The sequence below is a fragment of the Ochotona princeps genome, chromosome 3, assembly GCF_030435755.1.
Source record: "Ochotona princeps isolate mOchPri1 chromosome 3, mOchPri1.hap1, whole genome shotgun sequence".
Taxonomy (NCBI): Eukaryota; Metazoa; Chordata; class Mammalia; order Lagomorpha; family Ochotonidae; genus Ochotona; species Ochotona princeps.
The window spans coordinates 38170145-38192787 of NC_080834.1; the positions used below are offsets into that span (position 1 = coordinate 38170145).

The window sequence follows — 22643 nt, forward strand, 5'->3', positions numbered from 1 at the left end:
GTTGTGTAGTTAACACATATGTGTAAGCCCACACTTAAAAAAATACAAAACCACTTTTATTTAAAATGCAACTAACATTCATTGAGACTTGAACATGTGCTGAACAGTACAAAAAGCTTTCCATCTCTGGTCTCATCTGATACTGGGCAGCAACCCTGAGGTAGTTATTATTCCTACCCACACATTACTTATGAGGGAATGAGGGAGGTTATGTAACCCAGATCCAATCATTTTATGCTAAAGCCCCCAGCCTGTGTCTGTTCTCCAGTTCAGTGAGCTCTCCAAGATTAAGTTACACAACAGTTAGCACCAAAACATACGTACAATACACATTCCCGGACCTTCCAAGAGCTCTTGTGTAGCAATAAAGAATACCCATCTTTAGACCATCCCCAAATGACTTCCAAGCCAACGGGACATAGATCACACCTATTGAAGCAATGATCCCTGGCACCACAGAATGCCACACAACAGGCTCCACAGGATGAATGGGGTGCGTTTGGTGCACAATGACTAGTGTGAACATACAGGCTGCTTTTATTTAATAAAATACCATCTCTGATTCAAAATATTAAACAGTAAAGACACCTGAGGCTGTTTTATTCCCGTCCCATTGTTATGGGGTGCAGCCAGTGATAGCCAGCACCCATTGACAGTGGGCAAATGAAACTTGGCTGTGTTCTCTACCCTCTGTCCTGAAGGTGAGTCCTAACAGCAATGGAATGTTAATTCCATCCTAAACCACTTCCCCAACATCCTAAATGAGCCAGGTTATTGGAAGTCCAATTAGTCTGGGTGTTTTTAGCTACAAGTCCAGTTCCTGTTCCTGCCCATCCTAACGAGTACTAATCAACTCTTTAGCCCACAACACTTAGGTATTCGCTCCTGCCCACCTGTGACTCACCTATCAACTGAGAGGGGACGGTATTGTGTTGTGTAACCACTCCCCTGACAAGCCCCTTTAAAAGGCCCATGAAGCAGGGGTTCTCACTCTTTTTCTGGTCAGGTGCTTCCATTACTCTGGCACCTCGACTCTTGCCTGACCCAGGACAGGTAATCCCCTGAGCATGGGCCCTGTGTGCTGCTTAGATGAGGCAATGGTTATAATAATGTTGTTTCTGGTCTGTGTGCTATCTGGAGTTCCAGGAGGGGTGAGGCCTAGCAGTAGTAGAATGTGGGCAGAGAAGCCAGGGAAAGGTGAATGTCTGCAGCTTTGTAAGTGTGTCCAGGTTATCGCTGCATGTCTCTTAGGATAACATATATTGTTGGGGAAGCTGGGACATAGGTTTTCAGCTTAATGGATGGATTTAAGGATGATGACCATTTGTTCCTTTTAGGATTATGATTGGTTGGATTATGATTAGGTGGATTGCTGTATGGACTTGTGATTTGCTATTGTGCTCTATTATCTCCCAGCTTGATTAATAAAGACTCCTTAATAACCCTTAGACATGTCTGGTGTGATCTCACTCGCACCCTGCAACACCATCACATTGGACACGGCTCAAGAAATGAAATGATATTTGAACACCTCAACTTTGTGCTGAAAAGACTTGGGATCATTCTGACTTCTGGTCACTTGTAAGCTGGTATCAAACAACATTTGATACTTCTAACAGAAACATATTTTACTAACTTTATTTTTCTTTAAAAAGTGTGGTTTTCTTCCTTCCAGAGTATCTTTTGTTTGAGACAAAAATGATTATCAGACACATCCACCCTTTCCACCTTCTGAATTAATCTTCTCGAAAAGAATAAACTTAATTCTTGCACAGAAACCCACAGACAAGTCCTTCAAACATACTAACAGAAGTAGACTGATTCTTCAATTTTATACTAAGATCAGCTATTTATTTGTGTATTATGCACATTAAATTTGATAGTAAAAGCAATGCTTCACCCACTACATATAAGGTTCAAAGTAAATGATAAAGTTGATTAAGATATATAACAATGTGAACAAACATTATTCTTTGGCTTCCTTAATACATTGAGACTGTAAAAGTATCCTTTGTAATGACTATTCGATTGACTCACGTTAGCATAATTATTCTCTAGTCAAACATTTATTTTATGTGTTTTGTAAACTAATGCATTCTATGCTTTTATTATGCTCAGGATCACCTGGAAAAGTTTTCAGACTTCACACTAGTAAAACAGAGGAAAGCCAGTAGCTCACTACAATGTAGGGCCCTTTGCCTGTATGTTATCAGACTACGGAAATAAATGTGATTGATTCCTTGATACCGGCTATAGGCAAACAGATGCTCAATTACAAAACAAGTAATGTAACATAAACACCACAATGATCTCCACTTGCACGTGTGTCCCACTCCTCTGCTGCAGAAAGGAGAGCAGGCACACAGCTCCAAGAAAGGCCCTTGAAACAATGTTCTACAATTATCCAGCAGTCCAGTGTCCAGCTTCACACAAAACAAATAAAACCTAGCCAGGAAATGGAGTAGTCCCAAAGAGTAACACCTACTCGGAAAACACACCAGCTTAGCAACCATGTACAAAATACACTTACCGATACAAAGAGAATCAGTTCCACCGACAACTCAAACTCACAACTGACAAAAGAACTAAAAGACTGAACACTACCGTAGCACAATCTGATACGGAGCCCCACAGGGTTTAGTGCGCTCACTTCATCTAACAATAGTGAGATGTACTATAGTGCAGAAAAATAGCCAAAGTTCAAAGGCTTTAAGGACAGGTGGAGTGTTTAATTCAAAGCAGGAATATAAAAAACAATGCTAGTGCTCAAAGGTATGATAGAAATATACTCCAAAAGTACTAAATATTAGAGAATTTTTAACTTTCTTCTTTGAACCTAACAACTTAAATTACACAGCATTATCATCAGCATTTTTAGTATCTCATGTCATGATTTATTTGTAAAATATTGGAGTTTTTATATAGCTACACTTCATTTTTTAAAGTTATACTTCAGCTTTTGCATAAAGCATATACACTATATATACACACATATAATAAACTTTCCTTTTCCAACTTTCCTTGATGACATATAAGACACGATTCTTTCCAAACCAATGCTATTTAACTAACATTCCTAAATTGTTCAGGTTTGAAGACTTGGACAATTACAACTTTAAATATAAAAACGTATAGTCAAAGACAATTTTTTACTATTCTAGGCTATTTCCATGTCATCTTTATTCACAGTTTTACCCTTACCTGGCCTGTACAATCCCTAGCGTTCTTTTTCATGTAGCCGTCTTCCACCACCCAATTCTGTTAATTTATGTCTTGATGGTAGAATATCAAATACCATCCAATAAACAAGATAGAATTCTAAGGATCTTAACACTATATGATATCGATATTCAAATAAGATCCTTAGATGAAAAATCCTCGTTACTCTATTACATTCTTGTATAAATTAACATGTTAATTTGGCTCCACAGTGCATTTAAACTAACAACTAAAACAATAACTTTTATAGACACCAAACATGTTACAGACAGATAATATATCTTATAATTTCGTCTATCTTTACTCAACCACTAAGAATTAGGTTGGCAATAAAATTACCATTTATTTGAAAGCCATTTTTATAAATACCTAGAAACAGTTACCAACTTACATTCTAAAGGACATCACAGTAAAAATGTAGACTACCTACATAAGTAAAATACTCTATAAAGTCTCACAATTTTACTTTCGAATCTCCTGAAAATGACACGTAATTTTTATAAAATGGTACCCAATACATTTTTAAATGTATTGCATGTGACTTAAGAATTGAAATAGCCATTTGCTCTATAAAGAAAGACCTGGAAATCAAACAATAATAAAGTGACACACTTACCAGTTTCTCAATTTCTGATTCCAGATTCTGTATACAGTCAAGCTTTCTCTTGCGACAGCGCTGTGCAGCAATTCTGTTTTTACTTCTTCTTCGAATATCATGGATACAATCCAGTTGTTCTGGAGTCAGCTTGTGCATTTTCAACAAGGATTGGAAATCATTCCGAGAGAGTGAAATTATTCGTTGTGCATTAAATGGTAGTTTAACCTAGAATGTGAAATAAGCATTAATAATTATTACTGTATGTTATAATAATTAACTCTGGAAATAAGCTTCTCCGAGAATTTCATCTGGCTTTTTAAAACAGGCCCCTATTCCCAATTTCTACAAATCATTATCTGATAATTAGTTCCAAAACCAATAGAGAAGTTCTTTTTCAGCAAATCAAGTATGCTGACATTTACAAAAACATACTTGAAATGGAAAATCAGAGTCATGTTACTTTAACGCATGTGAATAACACAAACATTAAGCTTCTTCCTAAAGTTACTTTAGGTCCAGTAAAGTTGAACAGCAATTAAGCCACCAATCACCGCAAGTACTGTTTTGTATACCAGCAACTCGGTTTCCAATGCAATTCCCTGCTAATGTTCCTGCAAAATAACAGATGATGACCCAAGTGCTTAGGTCCTGGCACCAATGTGTGAGACCTGGACAGTACCCTGATGCCTGGCTTCGGCCAAGCCCTGGTGTTGGGGCACTTGGAGGGGATAACCAGCAGCTGGAAACTATCTTTTAAAAAGTGTTTTTAGGGCCCGACGGCGTGGCCTAGCGGCTAATGTCCTCGCCTTAAAAGCCCCGGGATCCCATATGGGCGCCGGTTCTAATCCCGGAAGCTCCATTTCCCATCCAGCTCCCTGCTTGTGGCCTGGGAAAGCAGTCGAGGATGGCCCAATGCATTGGGACACTGCACCCGCGTGGGAGACCCGGAAGAGGTTCCAGGTTCCCGGCTTCGGATCGGTGCAGCATCGGCCGTTGCGGCTCACTTGGGGAGTGAATCATCGGGCGGAAGATCTTCCTCTCTGTCTCTCCTCCTCTGTGTATATCTGACTTTGTAATAAAAATGAATAAATCTTTAAAAAAAAAAATTTAAAAAAGCGTTTTTAATATGATTCTACTCAACCTCAAAATAAAAGCTCTTCACCCTATGCATGATACTTAATATTGGCATAAGCATGCCAGTAATTTTTATTATTATTTTTTTTTTTTTTTGGAAAGGCAGATATATAGAGAGAAGAGACAGAGATGAGGATCTTCCATCTGCTGGTTCACTCCCCAAGGAGCTGCAATGGCCAGAGCTGAGCTGATTCATACCCAGTAGCCAGGAGCTGCTTCTGGGTCTCCCACGCGGGTGCAGGGTCCCAAGGCTTTGGGCCGTCCTCGACTGTTTTCCCAGGCCACAAGCAGGGAGCTGGATGGGAAGTGGAGCCACCGGGATTAGAACTAGTGCCCAAATGGGATCCCGGTGGATGTAAGGTGAAGAATTAGCCACTAGGCCAGCACAGCATGCCTATCACCAATTTCTAAAGCATTTCAGAAAATCTATCAAGAAAACTGAAGCGCCAAGGACAGGTAGGTACTCAGCACGGCAGTTTAAACCCAGGCCGTGATGCCTGCATCCCATGTTGAAGTGTGTGGCTTAGCCTGTTCCGCTCCTGAACCTAACCTCCTGAGTCCTTTGGGAGGCAGCAGGTGATAGGTACAGGTGTCTACCACACACCCACATGGAAGACCTGGACTGAGATCCACGCTACTGCCTTCAGTCTGGCCTGGGCTGTTGCGGGAATCTGAGGGGCAAAATTAGCAGACAGAAAAATCAGTCTCTTTCTTTATCTCAAATAAATGTCTAAAAACTTAAGAGAAAAAAATAAAGTCCATACATTTCACTTGCCAGTGTAAAAAAAGGAAAATCTTATCAAGTTCATATTTTAAAATCATTTTCAACACATTCAAATTTGAAAAAGGAAAAAATAACTTAAAAAAAAAGCAAACTTGTACAACTTTTAATTACTAGAAGTATGAATGTAATGCTGGTTAGTCTAGCAGTCTATTTAGCTTGCTGTATAAGCTTGCAGAAATTAGTTGCACAAAATGTTTTAACACTCTTCACAGTGGATCCAATGGCACATTCATAAATGTCATACAAAGCTACAGCTACAGCCCATATTCTGCTCCTTCAACTAAACCACTGTTCTATGCTCCAAAGCCACCTTCACACCTGTCACCCAACAGCTCCAAAACAAAATACTTAACAATGGAATGTGGATAAATTGGGAAGAAAATGGTAGAAACTGCCATGAAAGGTACCTCGTAGAAACCTCAGGAAATTTAAAAAAAAAAATGCAAGAAGCATATATGATCCAGCAATTTTATCTCCTGGCATTTGTCCAAAAAATATTGAAATCAAGTTCACAAAGTAGCATCTGCATTGTTACATTCAAAACAGAACTGCTGACAAGAGCCAAGATAGGAAACAACCTAAATGTCCAACAGATGACTAAGCACAGAAACCATGGTGCATGTATATACAACAGAGTGATATTTAGCCTAATAAAAAGAAGGAAATATGGCCATCTTGCTTTAATATGGATGAGCTGGGGAGAAAACTGTTACATGAAATAATTCAGACACAGCAGGGCAATCTTGCTGGATCACACAGCATACATAGGTATCTAAAATAGTCAAATGTTTAGAAACAGTGAAATGGTGGTTCCAGAAGGAGAGCAAAGTGGGAGCTGCTGTTCAATGGGGAAAGTTTCCGTTTCCTTTCGGGATGGGTAAGTCCTGCCGTGCAGCACCTGTAACTAACTTACAAACCTGTTCCATGGGTAGCGCCTGTGTACGTGATCTCACCATACAAAAACTAAAGTTCAAAAAATAGAAAAGGGCAATGGGTAAAACACAAACCTCATCTGTGGAAGGCGAAAACCTCAACTACACACAAAAACTTCAACTTCAGAAAACTAGACAAAAATCATAAATAGAAAAACCTAAATATTGAATAATACGTTGATTTTCATACTACCATTTTATTAAATGCAGCTATCAAAGAACTTGTATTCAGATATATATAGTTCAAGCTTGCAGATGGTTAACTGCAGATTACTCATGCTAACGCAGCAGTAAGGCATTCTTTAACCCAATAGCTGAAAGAAAGAAAGATCAATGACCTCGAAAAACTTGGAGCAAGAATACTTTACATTAGAAGCCACATTCCTACAATTAGCCACTGTGACATCCATTACTAAGGGACAGGTCCCAGGCCTAACGATCCTCACGGCTATGAATAACCCTTCCCGGAAGCCGCATTTTCTGTATGTTATTGTGTATAACCACAGAATTATTCCTGGTGTTCCTTACAGGACATGACACTTGACTCATACAGCTAAACAGTCAATTATGAATCTATAACTGAATGTATCTGCTTGAAATATTAAGCCAAATTTTACTTCATTCTTAATTGTATTTATTACCTTTGTCATAATTTTTATAACTGTATCTATTTTTTCATCTTCCTGAACCTGCTCATAGACCTTAGTTAACACAAGTTGGCCCAGAGTAAATCTCAATGAATGGTTTTCAAAGGAATGAATCTAAAAAGTTCCCAGGTGGAAACAGAGAGAAGTTTGTGCCCGTGCATGCAGAACAAGGACGGACGCACAGCAGAACGGCTAATCATCTGCTACGTTGTTGGGAGTCACCTCAGTCGCAGCACAATGGATTTGTGAAAACTCATGAAAGACACCTACTGTGAGACTGGAGGGGAGAACAATGGGAGGGGTGGAAAGCTGGGGAGGGGGAAAGGAGACCCCAGTGCCTGTTAAACGGTGTCATAAAATAATAATAATATGTATAAAATCCTGCTCACCTCACACTCTTGCTCTCTGGCTGAGCAGGACTCACTGTCTCCTTCCGTGTCTGTCTCGGAGTCATCGCCCAAGCTGATAACACAAGCATATGGACAAGGTTCCTGCTGGGCCTCCGACACATAATCATCACTTCCAATCTCCAAACTGCTTGAACAGCCTTCATTGTTCAAAGTACTTATAAAAGGGCAGTTCACAGAACTTAATGTTGTAAAAGTCCTTTGAGGCGGCTCTGGACTCTCGCTGATCCTAATACCCAACCAGGGACACTCCGAGCGTTTCTGCGAATAGATCTGTTCTGAGCTCTCTTTGGCCACGGCAGGTGACAGCTGCATCTGGCAAGGAGAGTCTGTGTTGCAAATGTCACTCCAGAAGCCTTTGGCTAAGTGTTCTGCCACTTCTCGTTCCACACTACTCCGATCACTAGATGCGTGGCCACCGTCTTCTCTGGGGCCTGGCTCGGGTTTCTGATGTAAATCCTGGCTTTCCCCAAATGCTTTCTCTTCTCGAACATCTGTACTTGATAAAGGCTTCTCTGTTAACACTGCAGGAAAAGCCAAGTCCTCATACTGGTCATACGTTTGTAAAAGAGACAGAGAGTAGAGTCCATGAGGGTCTGTAGAGGAATTGTGGGCCAAAGGAGTCACATCTGCTTTGCCGGCTGAGCACTGAGAGGCAGGGTCTTTCACCTTCGTTTCTTCGTGTTCTGATGACAATTTACTTTCCTCACATTTTAAAATCACCTGTAAGTCTGCACAGTCCTGGACTCCTCCCAGACATTCATTTTCCGATGTCTCATTAGGCTGAACGGAAGCGGCACGAGCATCCTTCACACTGGATTCCACTGTACGGACTCGGTCGGTTCCAAAAGCCTTCTGGAACTTTCTGTATTTGGGACACAGAGACGGCAGAGCCAGACTAGCATCCTTGTCTAGGCACATGGACTCATACGTCTGACTGGCACTATCTTGGAGGGGAGGTGCCACCTTGGCATCGTCTTGATACCGGCGGAGTTTAGACTGGGGAATCGGAGCGTTTTTGTTTTCCACAAATTCTTTCACTTCATCAACGTCTAGATCCCTCTGGTCCACAAGTGAAAATTTAAGGTCTTTTTTCTGACAGTATGATGGAAAGCATTTTTTTCTTTGGCATTCTTGTTGGTCTGCAGTTGAGTTCAAAAACTTGAATTTCAGAAACTGGAAGCAGGATTCTTCAATATTGTGTATATTTAAAAACTCGACACACTTGCACACTTCATCCACATTGTCTTTACTTAAAATCAGTTTAGCAGTGTAGGCAAACTGAATCAAAGGTTCAAATCCTTTAATTGTCACCTGTTAACATAAAATTAATTAAAAAAAGACAACTTAAAACATGTCTAGTAGATAAAGTCAAGCAAAGTATAAGGGGAACAGAGAGGTTTCATTTACTTGTGATAATAATAAAAGAGATTTTAATTCTAGAGAATACAAACTTAAAGCAGGCTAGAAATGTATGCATATCACATCCTTTTCACAGGGACCAAGTCCTTCACTTTGTAGATTCTACTTTCAAGAACAGAATTGTGGTTCACTCACTTAAGGTAAAGACATAAGAATGTAACAATCCCCTCTACCCTCAGACAGTGGAAATGAATAACCTATGCAATAAAGCAGCCTACGCAACACTTGCACTGCACAGAGTCAAGTGACAGGGACATTCCAGCTTCGCCTCACCCAGCCAGTATATTCTAAACTACTCAAAGTGCTAGTAACTACAAGGGCACAATTTTTTTAAATTATTTATTTTTATTTGAAAGGTAGATTTACTCAGAGACGGAGAGACAGGGAGGAAGATCTTCCACCCACTGGCTCACTCCCCAAATGCCCGCAATGGTCTCGAGTTAGTCCAAAGCGAGGAGCCTGGAGGCTCTTTTGGGTCTCCCGCAGGGGTGCAGGGATCTAAGGCCTTGGGCCATTCTCTGCCACTTTCTCAGCTGCATCAGCAGCAGCATCGATCAAAAATGGAGCAGCCAAGACTGGAACAATATGGTCATGACACCCAGCCATAGCACTGGCTCCCAAAGGTAGAATTTTTGAGGATAAAAACAAATTCTTGCAAAACCCTGTCCTACATGATACAATTATTACATACTATACACTTTTACTAAAAAAAAAAAAATAATAAAGATCCGATTTTAAAGTGAGACAAGCCCTAACAACCATGCCCTATGAGTATTTGGGCAGATTCACAAACTTTAGGAAACAAAGCCTTTAGACAGAAATATGTACACTGACGGACCCGGCCTCTGCCAAGTGCAATCTGCCTGAGAGCACAGAGCCTCATCCTTGGCTAAAAATACACAACGAACTTGAACACAGTGTGTTCCTACAAGATATAAAAACCTAACTAATGCATGGAATGTTCTTGAAAACATGCTAACCTGTGAGAATTGAACTTTCAAACAGTAAAACAGAAAATAGTAACACCACCAAATATTGACAAGAACTCAGAAACCAGATCATTCAAAACACTATTAGTGCACTGTGAAATGGTAAAGCCACTTTTAAAAAAGTTTCAATTTCTTAGAGGATTTAACATGCAACTATCATGTGACCCAGCAATTATACTTCAGCTGATGCATCTCAGAGAAATTAAAAGTTAAAAGTCACACAAATTTCTGCAATTCTTCAGAGCAATTTTATTTTTTAATAGCGAAAATCTGGAATTAGCCTAAATTCCTTCAGTAAAAGCTTGAATAAACTTAAAAAATAAATAAATCTAACTGGCTTTATCCCTCCCTATGAAGTACTACTCAGTAATATTAAAATATATAATCTGAGTAATAGTAAGGGGACTGTGCTAATTAGAAAACATTCAATCTCAAAAGGTAATGTGTTATAATTTCACTGATGTAGCATTCTTTGAAAACAGAAAACTTTAGAAAAAGAGTACATATTAATGGCTCTAAGGAGGTGAAGATGGAGAAAGGGAGTACAGAGAAAGGGATGACAGTGGCGAAGAAGTGGAGTGCCTGTGAAGGACAGCAAGAACAGGTGTTGGACAGCAGAGCAAGGAGAGCAGGACAAACTGGACAACCAGCCCAGCCCAACGACGACAGCACATGTCTAAGGTCAACTATGTCAGCCAATGGGCACTGCAGGCGTTCCCTATCCTGGGATCAGTGAGATCGACAACATTTCAGAACCATCAAAAACACCCAGGCAGAACCCTTGGCACGTATGCCACACCAGAAGCCTGGGTGGATGCTGGGTAGCCGTTTCTCACCCCAGGGCACTGGGCCAGCTGGGAGGCTGGGTGTGTGGCTTCTCTCCCCTGGTCTCCCTCCTCCCCCCAGATACAGGAAAGAGAAACGGAAAACAAAGAAACAATGATCACACCCACTTTTCCCTGATCCTCGACCCTTCCCACCCTCATCAACTACGTAACATCATCTAAAATGAACATTTTAAGAAAAGAACAGATGTTGTTCAGCGTATTAGCCGTGGTGGTTAAAACGTAAATATTCAAATAAAATAAAAGTACAGAGAACTTAATACACATATACAACTGCAGAAGTTAGTATAAAAACAGGCCATCTGAATCTGATGGGTAGTTTTTATCAACATCTAGATTCCACTTATAACGTCCGATCCTTCCGTGATGCATTAACAATGCTCAACACTGGGCAAAGTGAAAAATCAAAGTCTGCACTAATTCATCGTGGAGTTTTACATGACTTTTACAATATTCTCAAAATTTCTCCATTAAGAATTTTAGAAATGAGAGCAATCAAAAAGGCCTTCAGTTATACAATACTTACTGGTACATATACAATATTTTCAAGCCATCGCTTCGATTAAACACTTGAAAATATTGAAGCTTATTATCTGCACCTCAAATTACAATGAATACGTAATACATACACATTCCTTTACATCCAAACCCATGAATCAATCAAACTTTGTCATTCTGAAAGTCTCACTGTATAATATGAAAATGAGAACTACAGTAAGCCAGTCTTGATTAATCTGTGTTGACCCTTTGTAAAAAGAGCTGCAAGTCTACAGTTGATTTTTTTGTTATTTTCTTGGTATTGTACCACTTACTCTGACTTCTGCCAAAGAAATAAGGCATCATTCCAAAGCTGTAGCCACAGCCTGATGACATATGCCTTGGCCAGCAGCAGCTAACCCACACTTGGCTCATAGGTCATCCAGCATTCCGACCCACAGGAGCCACACATAGCTGTCATCACAAAGAACTTCCACACATTTTCTATACATTCCTCTTAGTATTTCTAATAGTGTCCTAATGCCAAAGGCTTGATGACTTGCAAGCAGCATTCTTAACCCAAAAGAAAGTTCTTTCGGAGGTGGGACATTAAGTAATTTGGGAACAAAGATCCAAATACTCATTAATCTGGAATCCACAACAGGCGAGGCAAAGGACAGATGCGAAAATATATGATACAAAACAGAGCTGAATATCTCACTCAGAGTTAAGATTCAGATGAAGACCCTTAGCCCACACTGACTCTAGTGCCTGCATCCATTGGCCGGCCCTAATGCGGCCTCTGGGAGGCAGCTGCTGCAGCCATCCATGTGGCAGACCTGCCTGCATTCCTGCCTTGTGAGTGACATCCCAACACAGCCCCTGCCAGTGAGGGCATCTGGGAAGTGAATCAGAACAAGTGAGCTTAGTCACTGTCAGACACAAATTTTAAAAAAAAAAAAAAGAAAACGCAAAACCGTTTCTTTCCTACAAGCTCAACAATCTCAAGACACAAAAATGAAATAATTCTTCGCAGAAGTTAGGAAATACACCTCAGCCATCTGACAAGAATGGCTCTAGTTTTAGCCTTATCAAGCATAAGAAACTTATTAAGTTACAATCACCAGGACTAAGCAGCACTCACCTCTTCCGGAAGGGTAATGCTCAGATCCGGCTCAGCCTGGCCTATAATGCGTGTGTGAAAGTAACTGCTCCACGCCGCCAGCACCGACCGGTGGGCGCGGAATCGCTGCCCCTCCACAAAGACGCTGATGTCGCACAGCACATCCTTCTTGCGCTGGTCGTTGAGGCTCAGCAAGACATTGGTGCTGTGCACTGAAGATTCATAAGCAAAAACTGTGTTCTCACTCAGAGACATCCTGCGTAACAAATGGTGCCCGAAAGTTCAGTGGAGAGCATTCTTCTAACTGGCATCAACCTGCAAAGACATACGCAAGATTTTAACTAAATAAAATGTATTCTTTGTAAGAGTTCTGGAGCAGGCATGTGGAGCAGTGCTGAGGTCCCCGCTTGTGACACCTGCACCCAACATCAAGTCCCCAGGTTCCAGTCCTGCTTGTGCACCCTGGCCTGAGAAGATGAGCTCAGCTACCTGGATCTCTGCCACCCACCTGAGATGAGAATGAGTTCCAGGTGCCCCACTTCAGAATGGCCTGGCCCTGGTGACTGTGTGCATGTGGAGAGTGAAGCAACAGCTACGGAGCAGAGAGAGGGAGAGAGTGTGTGTGTGTGTCTCTCTCCCCCATCCGTGTTTTTCTGTATCTTTCTACCTTTCAAATTTAAAAATGTCTTCAAAAGGGCTGTCAGGCAGAAATTAAAATACATATTCCTCACTGAAACAAAAATGAATTAAAAACCTTCATAGGAACAACCTAGAAATGCTTCTGGAACAAATGTCCTTTAAAATACGTCCCTGGTATTGGTTTTTGCTGTTGTTTGTTTTTTGTTTTGTTTTGTTTTAATTTGAAGATGTTTTTGAGCTGAGGGAAAATAGAACTTTTTGAAGCAAGGATGTCAGGGCTGCTCTCTGAAAGCGCGACATGTCACGGCGGGAAAACAGCGCCTGCAAGCCAACAGACGGGGCCAGAAAATGTCTGGGTGGTACCGCCATCCTACTGTGTGAGTGAGTGAATGAATGCCTGTGTGCCCACATGTATGAAGGCAGGTCACACTGCGGGATGAGACTGACAAAGGAACAAATATTCCCATGCACCATTTCCACACATCAGAGAGGGCAGGAGAGTTCAGTGTGCTCAAATGAGACACTAGTTTATAAAAGGCAAAGTTACACCTAATCAAAAGGAGAAAATGATTTGAATGTGACAACTCAAACTGCAATAATGAGTTTCAAATATAGAAAGTCATTATAAATAGCAGACAATAAATAAAAGTATTTCATGGTTACAAGTATGTTTTGTCACATAGAGAAATTCTTGGTTTCTCCAAAATGTTAAAATATAAAAAAATTATCAAAACATTTTTTTCAAGATCTATTTATTTTTATTGGAAAGGCAGATTTCACAGAGAGAACGAGAAATAGAGAAAGATCTTCTGTCTGCTGGTTCACTCCCCAACTGGCCGCAATGGCCGGCGTTGAGCCAATCTGAAGTTAGCAGCCAGGAGCCTCTTTTCAGGTCTCCCCTTTAGGTACAGGGTCCTATCCTTGACTGCCTTCCCAGAGAACAAGCAGGGAGTTGGATGGGTATAGAGCTGCTGGGATATGAACCAGTGACCACATGGGATCCCAGCACTTGCAAGGTGGAGGATTAGCCAATCAAGCTATTATCCTGGGTCCCAAAACACAATTTTTATGAAAATACATCCCAGCACGTAGTAGCCTTTAAACATTTACATGCCACTGTCCAAAAGGGGGTGGGATGGTCACTCCCAATGCAAACATATTCAGGCATGCAAAACTATTCTGACATATATGTTCTAAAACAAACAGAAGCTGAATTTAAGAGGCTAGCAATGGGTCTAATAGTTTCCTCCAGCCCTCCTCCCCTGTGATGAACACACCCACGTGTGCATATCCTACTGTGACCATCATGGTATCATTCCAGCATCACTCACTTCTGTTCTTTTTACAGGTTACTCACTTCCCAAAACACATAAAGTTCATAGTGAATGAATAAACACAATTGTTTTAGATTAGCTACACATCTAATTTACAAATTTAATTTGAAAACTAAATTTTCAGAGGAAAAATAAGGATCTCAGCAGCTCACCTACTTCCTGCCCAGATCATGCGTGAACACCACCTCAAACACAACTATCTTTGTATCTTTCTGTACACACATGAAATGCCTCTGAAAGTTCTCTTCTACTTAGACTTTAAAGTCCTCAGAATAGCTGAAATGTTACAGCCCTCAGAAGCAGTCACTGAAAACAAAATCTCAAACCATGGTTAAACTTCACCTAAGGTTAAGGACCACCAGGTATCCTCAACAGATCCAGCATACCGCAGGAAATCATTGGTAACTTCAAAATCAATACTAGAAGCACCTCAACTTTTGAGCGCATTCAAATAACAGTAGTAAATCCCTTTCAACAAGTGGACTCAATACTTCAGGTATCACCCCAAGGAAGTGGTGTTGGAATTAGCAGGAAGGAACCATCTTTTAAACAAACTATGTATCCTTTGTGTGTAACACCCCCCACCACCTTCCTCCTCCTTCAAAACCATACACCCTCCCTGGAGCACTTGGGCTTCCTCAGCCACGCAGGGCTCAATAACTGACAACATGCTCCACTGTGTCCCTCCCACCAAGCCCCAGCCTTCTTTTTCTTCCTGGCGTCTGGCTTGCAAACACCATTACTTTTTATCTCATCATTTTGTTGAATGAAGAACAGCTAAGAAAACTGCAAACGTGCAATCTCTGGATCTCGACCCGGCTTGCCAAGCCTCCGCACTCTATCTCCTGCCCTCTGTAACTGCTCTCCACCTTTGTCCTCAGTGTCTCTCAACAGACCACCATAACTAGGATCCAATTTCACACACACACACACACACAAATTCCTCCACTTTGTCTTCTCTTGACCCTGCTTCATCCTGCTTCTCTAGGATATAATTCTCTCAGCATCCTTTCTCAAATATGAACGATACTCCAAAAAAGCTCATAGAGGGTCTCACCCCAATAGCTCAATTGGCTAAGCCCTCCCCTTCTAAGTGCCGCGATCCCACATGAGCACCAGTTTGTGTCCCAGCTGCTCCACTTTCCACTCAGCGCCCTGCTTATGACCAGGAAAGGCAGTAGAGGATGGGTCAAAGGCTTGGGACCCTGCAAGCATGTGGGAGACCCAGCAGAAACTCCTGCTTCAGAACAACTGTTTCTAACACTGCAGCCATCCGGGAAGTGAACCAGCACATGGAAGATCTTTCTATCTTGCTTTCTCTCCATAAATCTGATCTGCCTTTCTAATAAAGATAAATAAATCTTGAAACTGCCCCCCCCCCAACCTCATTAAACACATATAACACACACAAAAAAATCTGTACATGAGTTTCAAAATTTGGGCATTAAAATACCTTTTAAAAGTGTTTTGAGAACCTGGTACAATAGCCTAGTGGCTAAAATCATCTTGCATGTACCAGGATCCCAAATGGGCTCCGGTTCTAATCCTGGCGGCTCCACTTCCAAAGCAAGCTCCCTGCTTGTGGCCTGGGAAAGCAGTCAAGGACAGGCCAAAGCCTGTCCTGCACCCACGTGGGAGACCCGGAAGAGGCTCCTGGCTCCTGGCTTCAGATTAGCTTAGCTCCAGCCATTGCAGCCACTTGGGGAGTGAATCATTGGACAGAAGCTCTCCCTCTCAGTCTCTCCTCCTCTCTGTGTATCTGATTTTGCAATAAAAATAAATAAAATCCTTTTTTTTAAAAAAAAAAAAGTGTTTTTGATTCACAGTGCAATACTTCAAAATACACACACACAGCAGAAGCTCCACCCCTCCACTCCAGCAGGCTGCTGTCCCACCAATGCGCATCTGTGGCCACTGTTTCTCAACCCCGCCACCAGTTGGCTCACAATGCATGTCAATTTCCAGGGAGAATAGTCTTGGCTCACCACATCTGTTCAGTAACAGATCACCTCATGGGTTCGTGACCAATGGATGGATTTGCTGTCCTTGGGAAAGAGGCCAACCGCAACTCCTGTCGGCTGCAGAGAAGCTGGAGAATAAGACAGCAAAACAGTCACCCAGAGGGACCCCTCCAAGAATGTCAGTCTCCTGGAAGGTACAGCACTGAGGCTGCCGCCTCTGCCTTTTAACACACAGGTCCACTTTTGTCCATCTGCACTGCCACAATCGTAACCCTGGCCATTTCCAGCTCCTGCCTACAGAAATGCTGCTTAACCTTTAGGAATGGCTCACACGTTCATAAATACACAAATAGAGAGGTATTTCAAAAAGGTTCATGGAAAAGTGAAATTAAATGATGGTCATTTGGGCACAAAAAAATCTTCTCTTGCAATCTAGGAACAGGCACTGTATTGCAGTGGGTTAAGACGCCACTTGGAACACACTCATCCCTTCTCTACGGCTAGTTTGAAACCAGCTACTCCACCCCCCAACTAGCTTCCTGCTAATGCACACCCAAGAAAACAACAGATCCTCAGATGTTTAAGCCCTGCATCAACAGGACGGGCCTAGGCGAAATCCTTGGTTCCTAGCTTCAGCCCACCCTGGTCGCTATGAGCATTTGGGTAATAAAGCAAATCTATCTTTACATGTCTGACTGCTTGCCTGCCACTCTCTCGCTCTCTTCCCATCCTTCTCTCCCTCTCTGCCTCTCTCCATCCCTTCCACTGTCACTGTGCCTTCCAAGGGAACAAAAACAAATAGTTAAAAAAGGATTTGGAATCCATGAATACAAGGGGTCTTCAAAAAGTGTATGAAAATGTGTATTATAAAAAAACTGTGCATGGATTTCAAAACTCTTTTGCACAAAAATAAACACCTTTTAATTTCATTTTCCATAAACTTTTTTAAAAACCATACAAATGTAGTTCAAACAGAAAAACTAAATTTCACAAATATTTATTACATCCACAGCACTGTAATTACTCTATTAAAATACATATGAGCTGTGATTTATTCAATCCCAAGACCTACTAATGAACCCTCATGCTATACAAGTGCAGTTGCTAACACTCAGCATTTAGAATCTTACACTGTCTGGGTTCAATAACAGCTCTGCCACTCAGTGGCTACACACCACCTGGGCTAAGCGGCTTTTTGTCTTAGTTCACTTACTATCTCATTGGGACAAGCAGTAACCAGTGGTAAGGAAAATATTAACAAAAGACTAAGTGATTTCTCCCCTCCCATGCAAATCCCATGATGTCTCCCAAACTACTTCATCACAAACTACTTCCTCAAGACGACCTTGCTCAGGTTTTGTCCGTCTCGGCCTTGCCCTTTGCTACTCTCCAGCCTTAGTGCGCCTTCCTGATCCCTGGACCACCAAGCGGCTCTCACTGCTTTGGCCTGCACACCTGCTATGCTTCCTGCCTGCGCTTCCAATCTTTAGCATACTGATTTCTCATCTCTTGTATGTCAACTTTTCCTGATGGGTTTTCTGTCATAATTCAAGCATGCAATAATGAGCCAAAACAGATATTCAATGCTGAATGAATGACTTGGCATTTATAATACAAACTCCAAACCCAGATTTAAATCTGCTTTCAAGTACAGCTGTTGGCTATTACAATCCACATGGAAACACGACCACTGACCTAAGAACTCTAAGTTCTTAGCTTCTCCAGAGCTATAAGGGGAAGAGGATCCCACTCCTACCAATGGGAGCTAGAAAAATACCCAACAGACAACTGGCCAAGGAAGATCAAGCTGGTATCTACAGACACACACAGCCTGACTCTAAATAGCACAGGCAACACAAAACAGTGTTATGAAAATCAGATTTTCTAATTCTTGAAAACTCAGTGGTCAATAAATCCATTTTTACTCAATGACTATGTAATGATTACACCACATAACAACACATTATTACAACAGCTATCAAATATCTTCCAACAGTTCTCCAACATGAAAAAAAACAGTATACAAATTGTCTTAAACAGCTTATGAAAAGTATTATCACAAAAATTTTCCGTGGCTTTCAAAATAATGTACCAAAATAAACTTGATTTTTAATTCTATCTTTCCATAAAGACTGCGAAATTCCATTGCATTAACAATGCAGCCTAATGCCATCATGAATTTGAGCACCAAATTTAGAATTTTGTTACACCAGAATTTCTCACACTTTTTGCAATACGTACTAACTAGACAGTTCAAAATAAATGTTTGCAGACTTTAGCAAACTGCTGACTCACACACAAGTGCTGATGAAGTATGAACAGGCATTTTCTAAGCTTCCTGAACCCCAACTTAGAAATAACTTCTGCTCTCTACCTGAAGTGCTAACATAGCTAAAATGTGATGCATCTGCTTTCAAAATACAGAAAACGAAACAAAATGCCTCGCCGTTATCATCTGCCTATTAAAGAAAGCCTTATAAATCTCAAGAGAATATCTGATCACAGTCATCCGTATACAGAATTCAGACGGTAACTTTGTATGAGGATGAAGTTTCACATATGTGAAGCAGATAAAATGTCATTCAGCCCAAGTCTCAAAAGGCTATATTGTATTTTAATTCTTAATAGGAAAGGTATAACAAGTCATCTAATACCAAGTATTCATTTAAAAGAAAAAGGCTGCCATCACTTGCCAGCTTCAATGAACAATGACTCAATGCCAGACATTCTTTTCAACAAGTTACACACACACTTAGAAAGAACACAACCTAAATACATTTGGAATGAAAATGATGCCTCAGAGAGAAACAGACAAGAATAATCTTTAACATCAATTTACACAGCAACACAGACTTTCTGAAAGGTATTCATCACGAAAAGTCTTCAATAAAAACTACTTTTTGGTCCATTTTCATTTACCCATAATATTCAGTGAATGAGAAGCATGTTTCACAAAACAGTCATGAGGGTTCGTGTGTGCAGGAAGGGCACAAGTGGTGACTGGCAGACCTAAGTTAGCAATAGTACATACGGGCATCTGTGCAGCCTCCTACAGAAGCGGTACCTGTGACCTGGGCGGGTCTGCAAAGGCGCCTCCCCCTTGGTCCGAGGGGACGGGGCACTCCCACCTCCTCTTCCACACCCCTTCTCCCAGTGCGCCTTGTTTATCACCACTGCCGCATCCACCTCTGATCACCTCATTTCCTACAATCTTTTCCTATCAGTCTTAATAAAAATCTTAATCATGATGGAATACGATATGTAAATGGGCATATTTTTAAAGACTGAATGAAAATGTAAAACAAGAAATAGTGTATGGATGTAAGTAGCAGAGATACTTATAGAAACAGCAAAAATCACAATTTTTTAACGATTTTAAGTGGGAAATTATCTCGATCTTAAAATTATATAACTCAAGAATAGACTTTCTAAAATTTTTTTGAAGAAATCAAAGCAATTTTTAAAGTTCATGATTATTACAGACCTATGCAAGGTCTTATACAGGGTAAATTAGGCATTTCCAATTACTTTTCCTAATATTAAAAATCATATTTATACTTACTGGATCCAATTAATGTAAACTAACAGAAAAATCTACATAAGCTGTTTAAAGACTCACTATTCACATGTCAGACAAAATTTTTTTTAGGGGGGGCCCAGCGTGATAGCGTAGCGGCTACAGTCCTCGCCTTGAATGCTCCGGGATCCCATATGGGTGCTGGTTCTAATTGTGGCGGCCCCAATTCCCTGCTTATGACCTAGGAAAGCAGTCGAGGACGACCCAAAGCCTTGGGAACCTGCTCCTATGTGGGAGGCCAGAAAGAAGCTCCTGGCTCCTGGCTTCGGATTGGCTCAGCTCTGGCCGCTGCAGCCACTTGTGGAATGAACCATCAGATGGAAGATCTTCCTCTCTGTCTCTCCTCCTCTCGTTCCAATAAAAACAAATAAATCTTAAAAATTTTTTTTGACTTGCCAAATTAACATATCTAACTTTAATAACTATGGGGCATAGTGCAAAGGAGAAAAAATCCAAGCTTCAAAACCAAAACTAAGGCATTCAGCCATTAGACTTTTTAACTACAAAGACTTTAAGAAACTATGAAATCTTTAATTTGCACTGCAGCAGTTAGAATTGGCCCAAACCATAAAGCTTACCTAATTAAATACATATTTTTCTAACTTGCGCTTGTCAGTCACTACTTTAATCAATTTTGAGGTATAACTTACATAGAATGAACTACATAGATTTAAAATGTCCAATCTGACAATTGTATATGTGCACAACACCATCGCCATCACAGTGAGATATGTAAACTTGATCATTACTGAGAATGTTACACGCCGCTTCATCGTCTCTCCTCTACTGTGCTCACTTCCAGGTAACCAAACGTCTGCTGTATTCATTATAAATGAAGGTGAATTCTTTTTAATATACAAATTGAGTCACATTTCAAACTCTAATTTAGTGTTTCTTTCATTCAGCTTAACGTCATTCCTGTTGCTGCATACACTACCTTGTTTGTCCCTTTTTACTGCTGAATAATAATCCAATTTGTGGATACTGTATAATTTTTTAGATGGAACACAAAGGACTACTGTAATAACGATGGGCGATCGCTTCGCTCTCGGGCTGGGATCACCTGTAGGGAAGCTGCGACAACACCTGCACAGTCACACCATTCATCTTTCTTGGATAAAAAGAAAAAAGTACGCTTAACTTTTTAAAAAGTGCTGATTTCCATGGAAATTACACCATTTTTTACAACTGATGAAGTCGCTCCTCTTCTTTCTACAGAATACCAGGGAGAAGTCATTTGAACTCACCCACAGATGGCAAAACTCACAGACCTGCTGTATTTACACGGACTCTGATTTTACCTTCCCTCTTAAACCTCTCTCCCAGGCAGCTGTACATCTAACACGCATCTCAAGTTTGACAAGCACAGAAAACCTGGTGTTACCACCCCCCCACACACACACCTTAGCAGAACACCTATCAAACTGTTACAAATAATTATATTCAGATAATTTTTATTTTTGGTTTCTCATTCAAATCCTTAACCATAAACATATGACTTTATAATAAGATGCTACATGCCTCGATTAAGGTCGAAGTTCACATTTTAATTATCTCAAAGCCTCCCAAAGAATGTAGGTAGGTGTTGCCTTTCCTACCTTTAGAATAAGTATTTCCCCAAAACATCCATTTTGATATTACGAGGAAAATTCATAGACAACTCTAAGACACAACAGCCTCCACTGCTATCTTCAAAGTAATTATTAAAAAACAATTGTTTCAAGAAACTAACAATGGTGACATTGTGGGGGAAAAAAAGGCACTACTACAGAAAAGTACTAAGACCCAGCGCATCAGAAGTGCAAATGCACATCTCTGAACCCAGAGTAGACAGGAAGCATCCACAGGTAGCTTCCGCCCAACAGGTCTCACAAAGCTCAGAAAGGCATTACGTGCGTGCTAAACACACAGAATTATCAAAGCCAAAAGGAAATGGAGAGATACCTGAGGCAAGTCACACAAATCACCACTGGAGGACCAGGACAATCACATCCGTCCCTTCAGGGCCAAATGGTTTAGTTCACTTTATAGCACAATGGATAATACAGCAGGCAAATCATATTTTATCATTATTGCCCTCATGATATACAAATTACAAGGAAAACCAACTAGTTATTTCATAACTGAAGAGTTATAACTGGGAGACCTGGAAGAAGCTCCTGGCTCCTGGCTTCAGATCACTCAGCTCCAGCCATTATGGCCACTTGGGGAGTGAACCAACGGACAGGAGAACTTTCTCTCTGTGTGCCCTTTTCTCTTACATGTTTTTATTGGAAAGGCAGAAATACAATTTTTTTTAAAGTTGAATTGTTTCAAAATGTAGATTCCTAAATGTTTAATAATAAGAATTTATTAAGCCAATAAAGTTCCCAACAAGGAAAAGGGAAAATATTAGAACTGCAAACATCTTCCCAAGATAATTGTTGGTTTCACAGGACTGAAGAATTTCTAATTAGGAAAGTACATTCACCCAGGATGGCGGGCTTCCCTGCAGACAAGGAAACATTTAGAGTCACTAACAAAGGATGAAAGGTCTCCACCCGACTCCCCCCACA

The 22643-nt window shown here is 40.8% G+C and overlaps 1 protein-coding gene across 2 annotated transcripts in view; it reads right to left on the bottom strand.

The window, feature by feature from the left end:
- The window catches only part of BACH1 (BTB domain and CNC homolog 1), a 41627-nt gene that overhangs the window by 5995 nt on the left and 12989 nt on the right, over positions 1-22643 (bottom strand). For both annotated transcript variants that reach the window (XM_058661720.1, XM_004588589.3), the window contains exons 2-4: positions 12599-12892; positions 7704-9035; positions 3836-4042 (exon numbers count right to left, since the gene is read on the bottom strand). In XM_058661720.1, coding sequence (XP_058517703.1) covers positions 3836-4042; positions 7704-9035; positions 12599-12832 — 1773 coding nt within the window. In that variant the 5' untranslated portion in view covers positions 12833-12892. The remainder of the gene's footprint in view (positions 1-3835; positions 4043-7703; positions 9036-12598; positions 12893-22643) is intronic.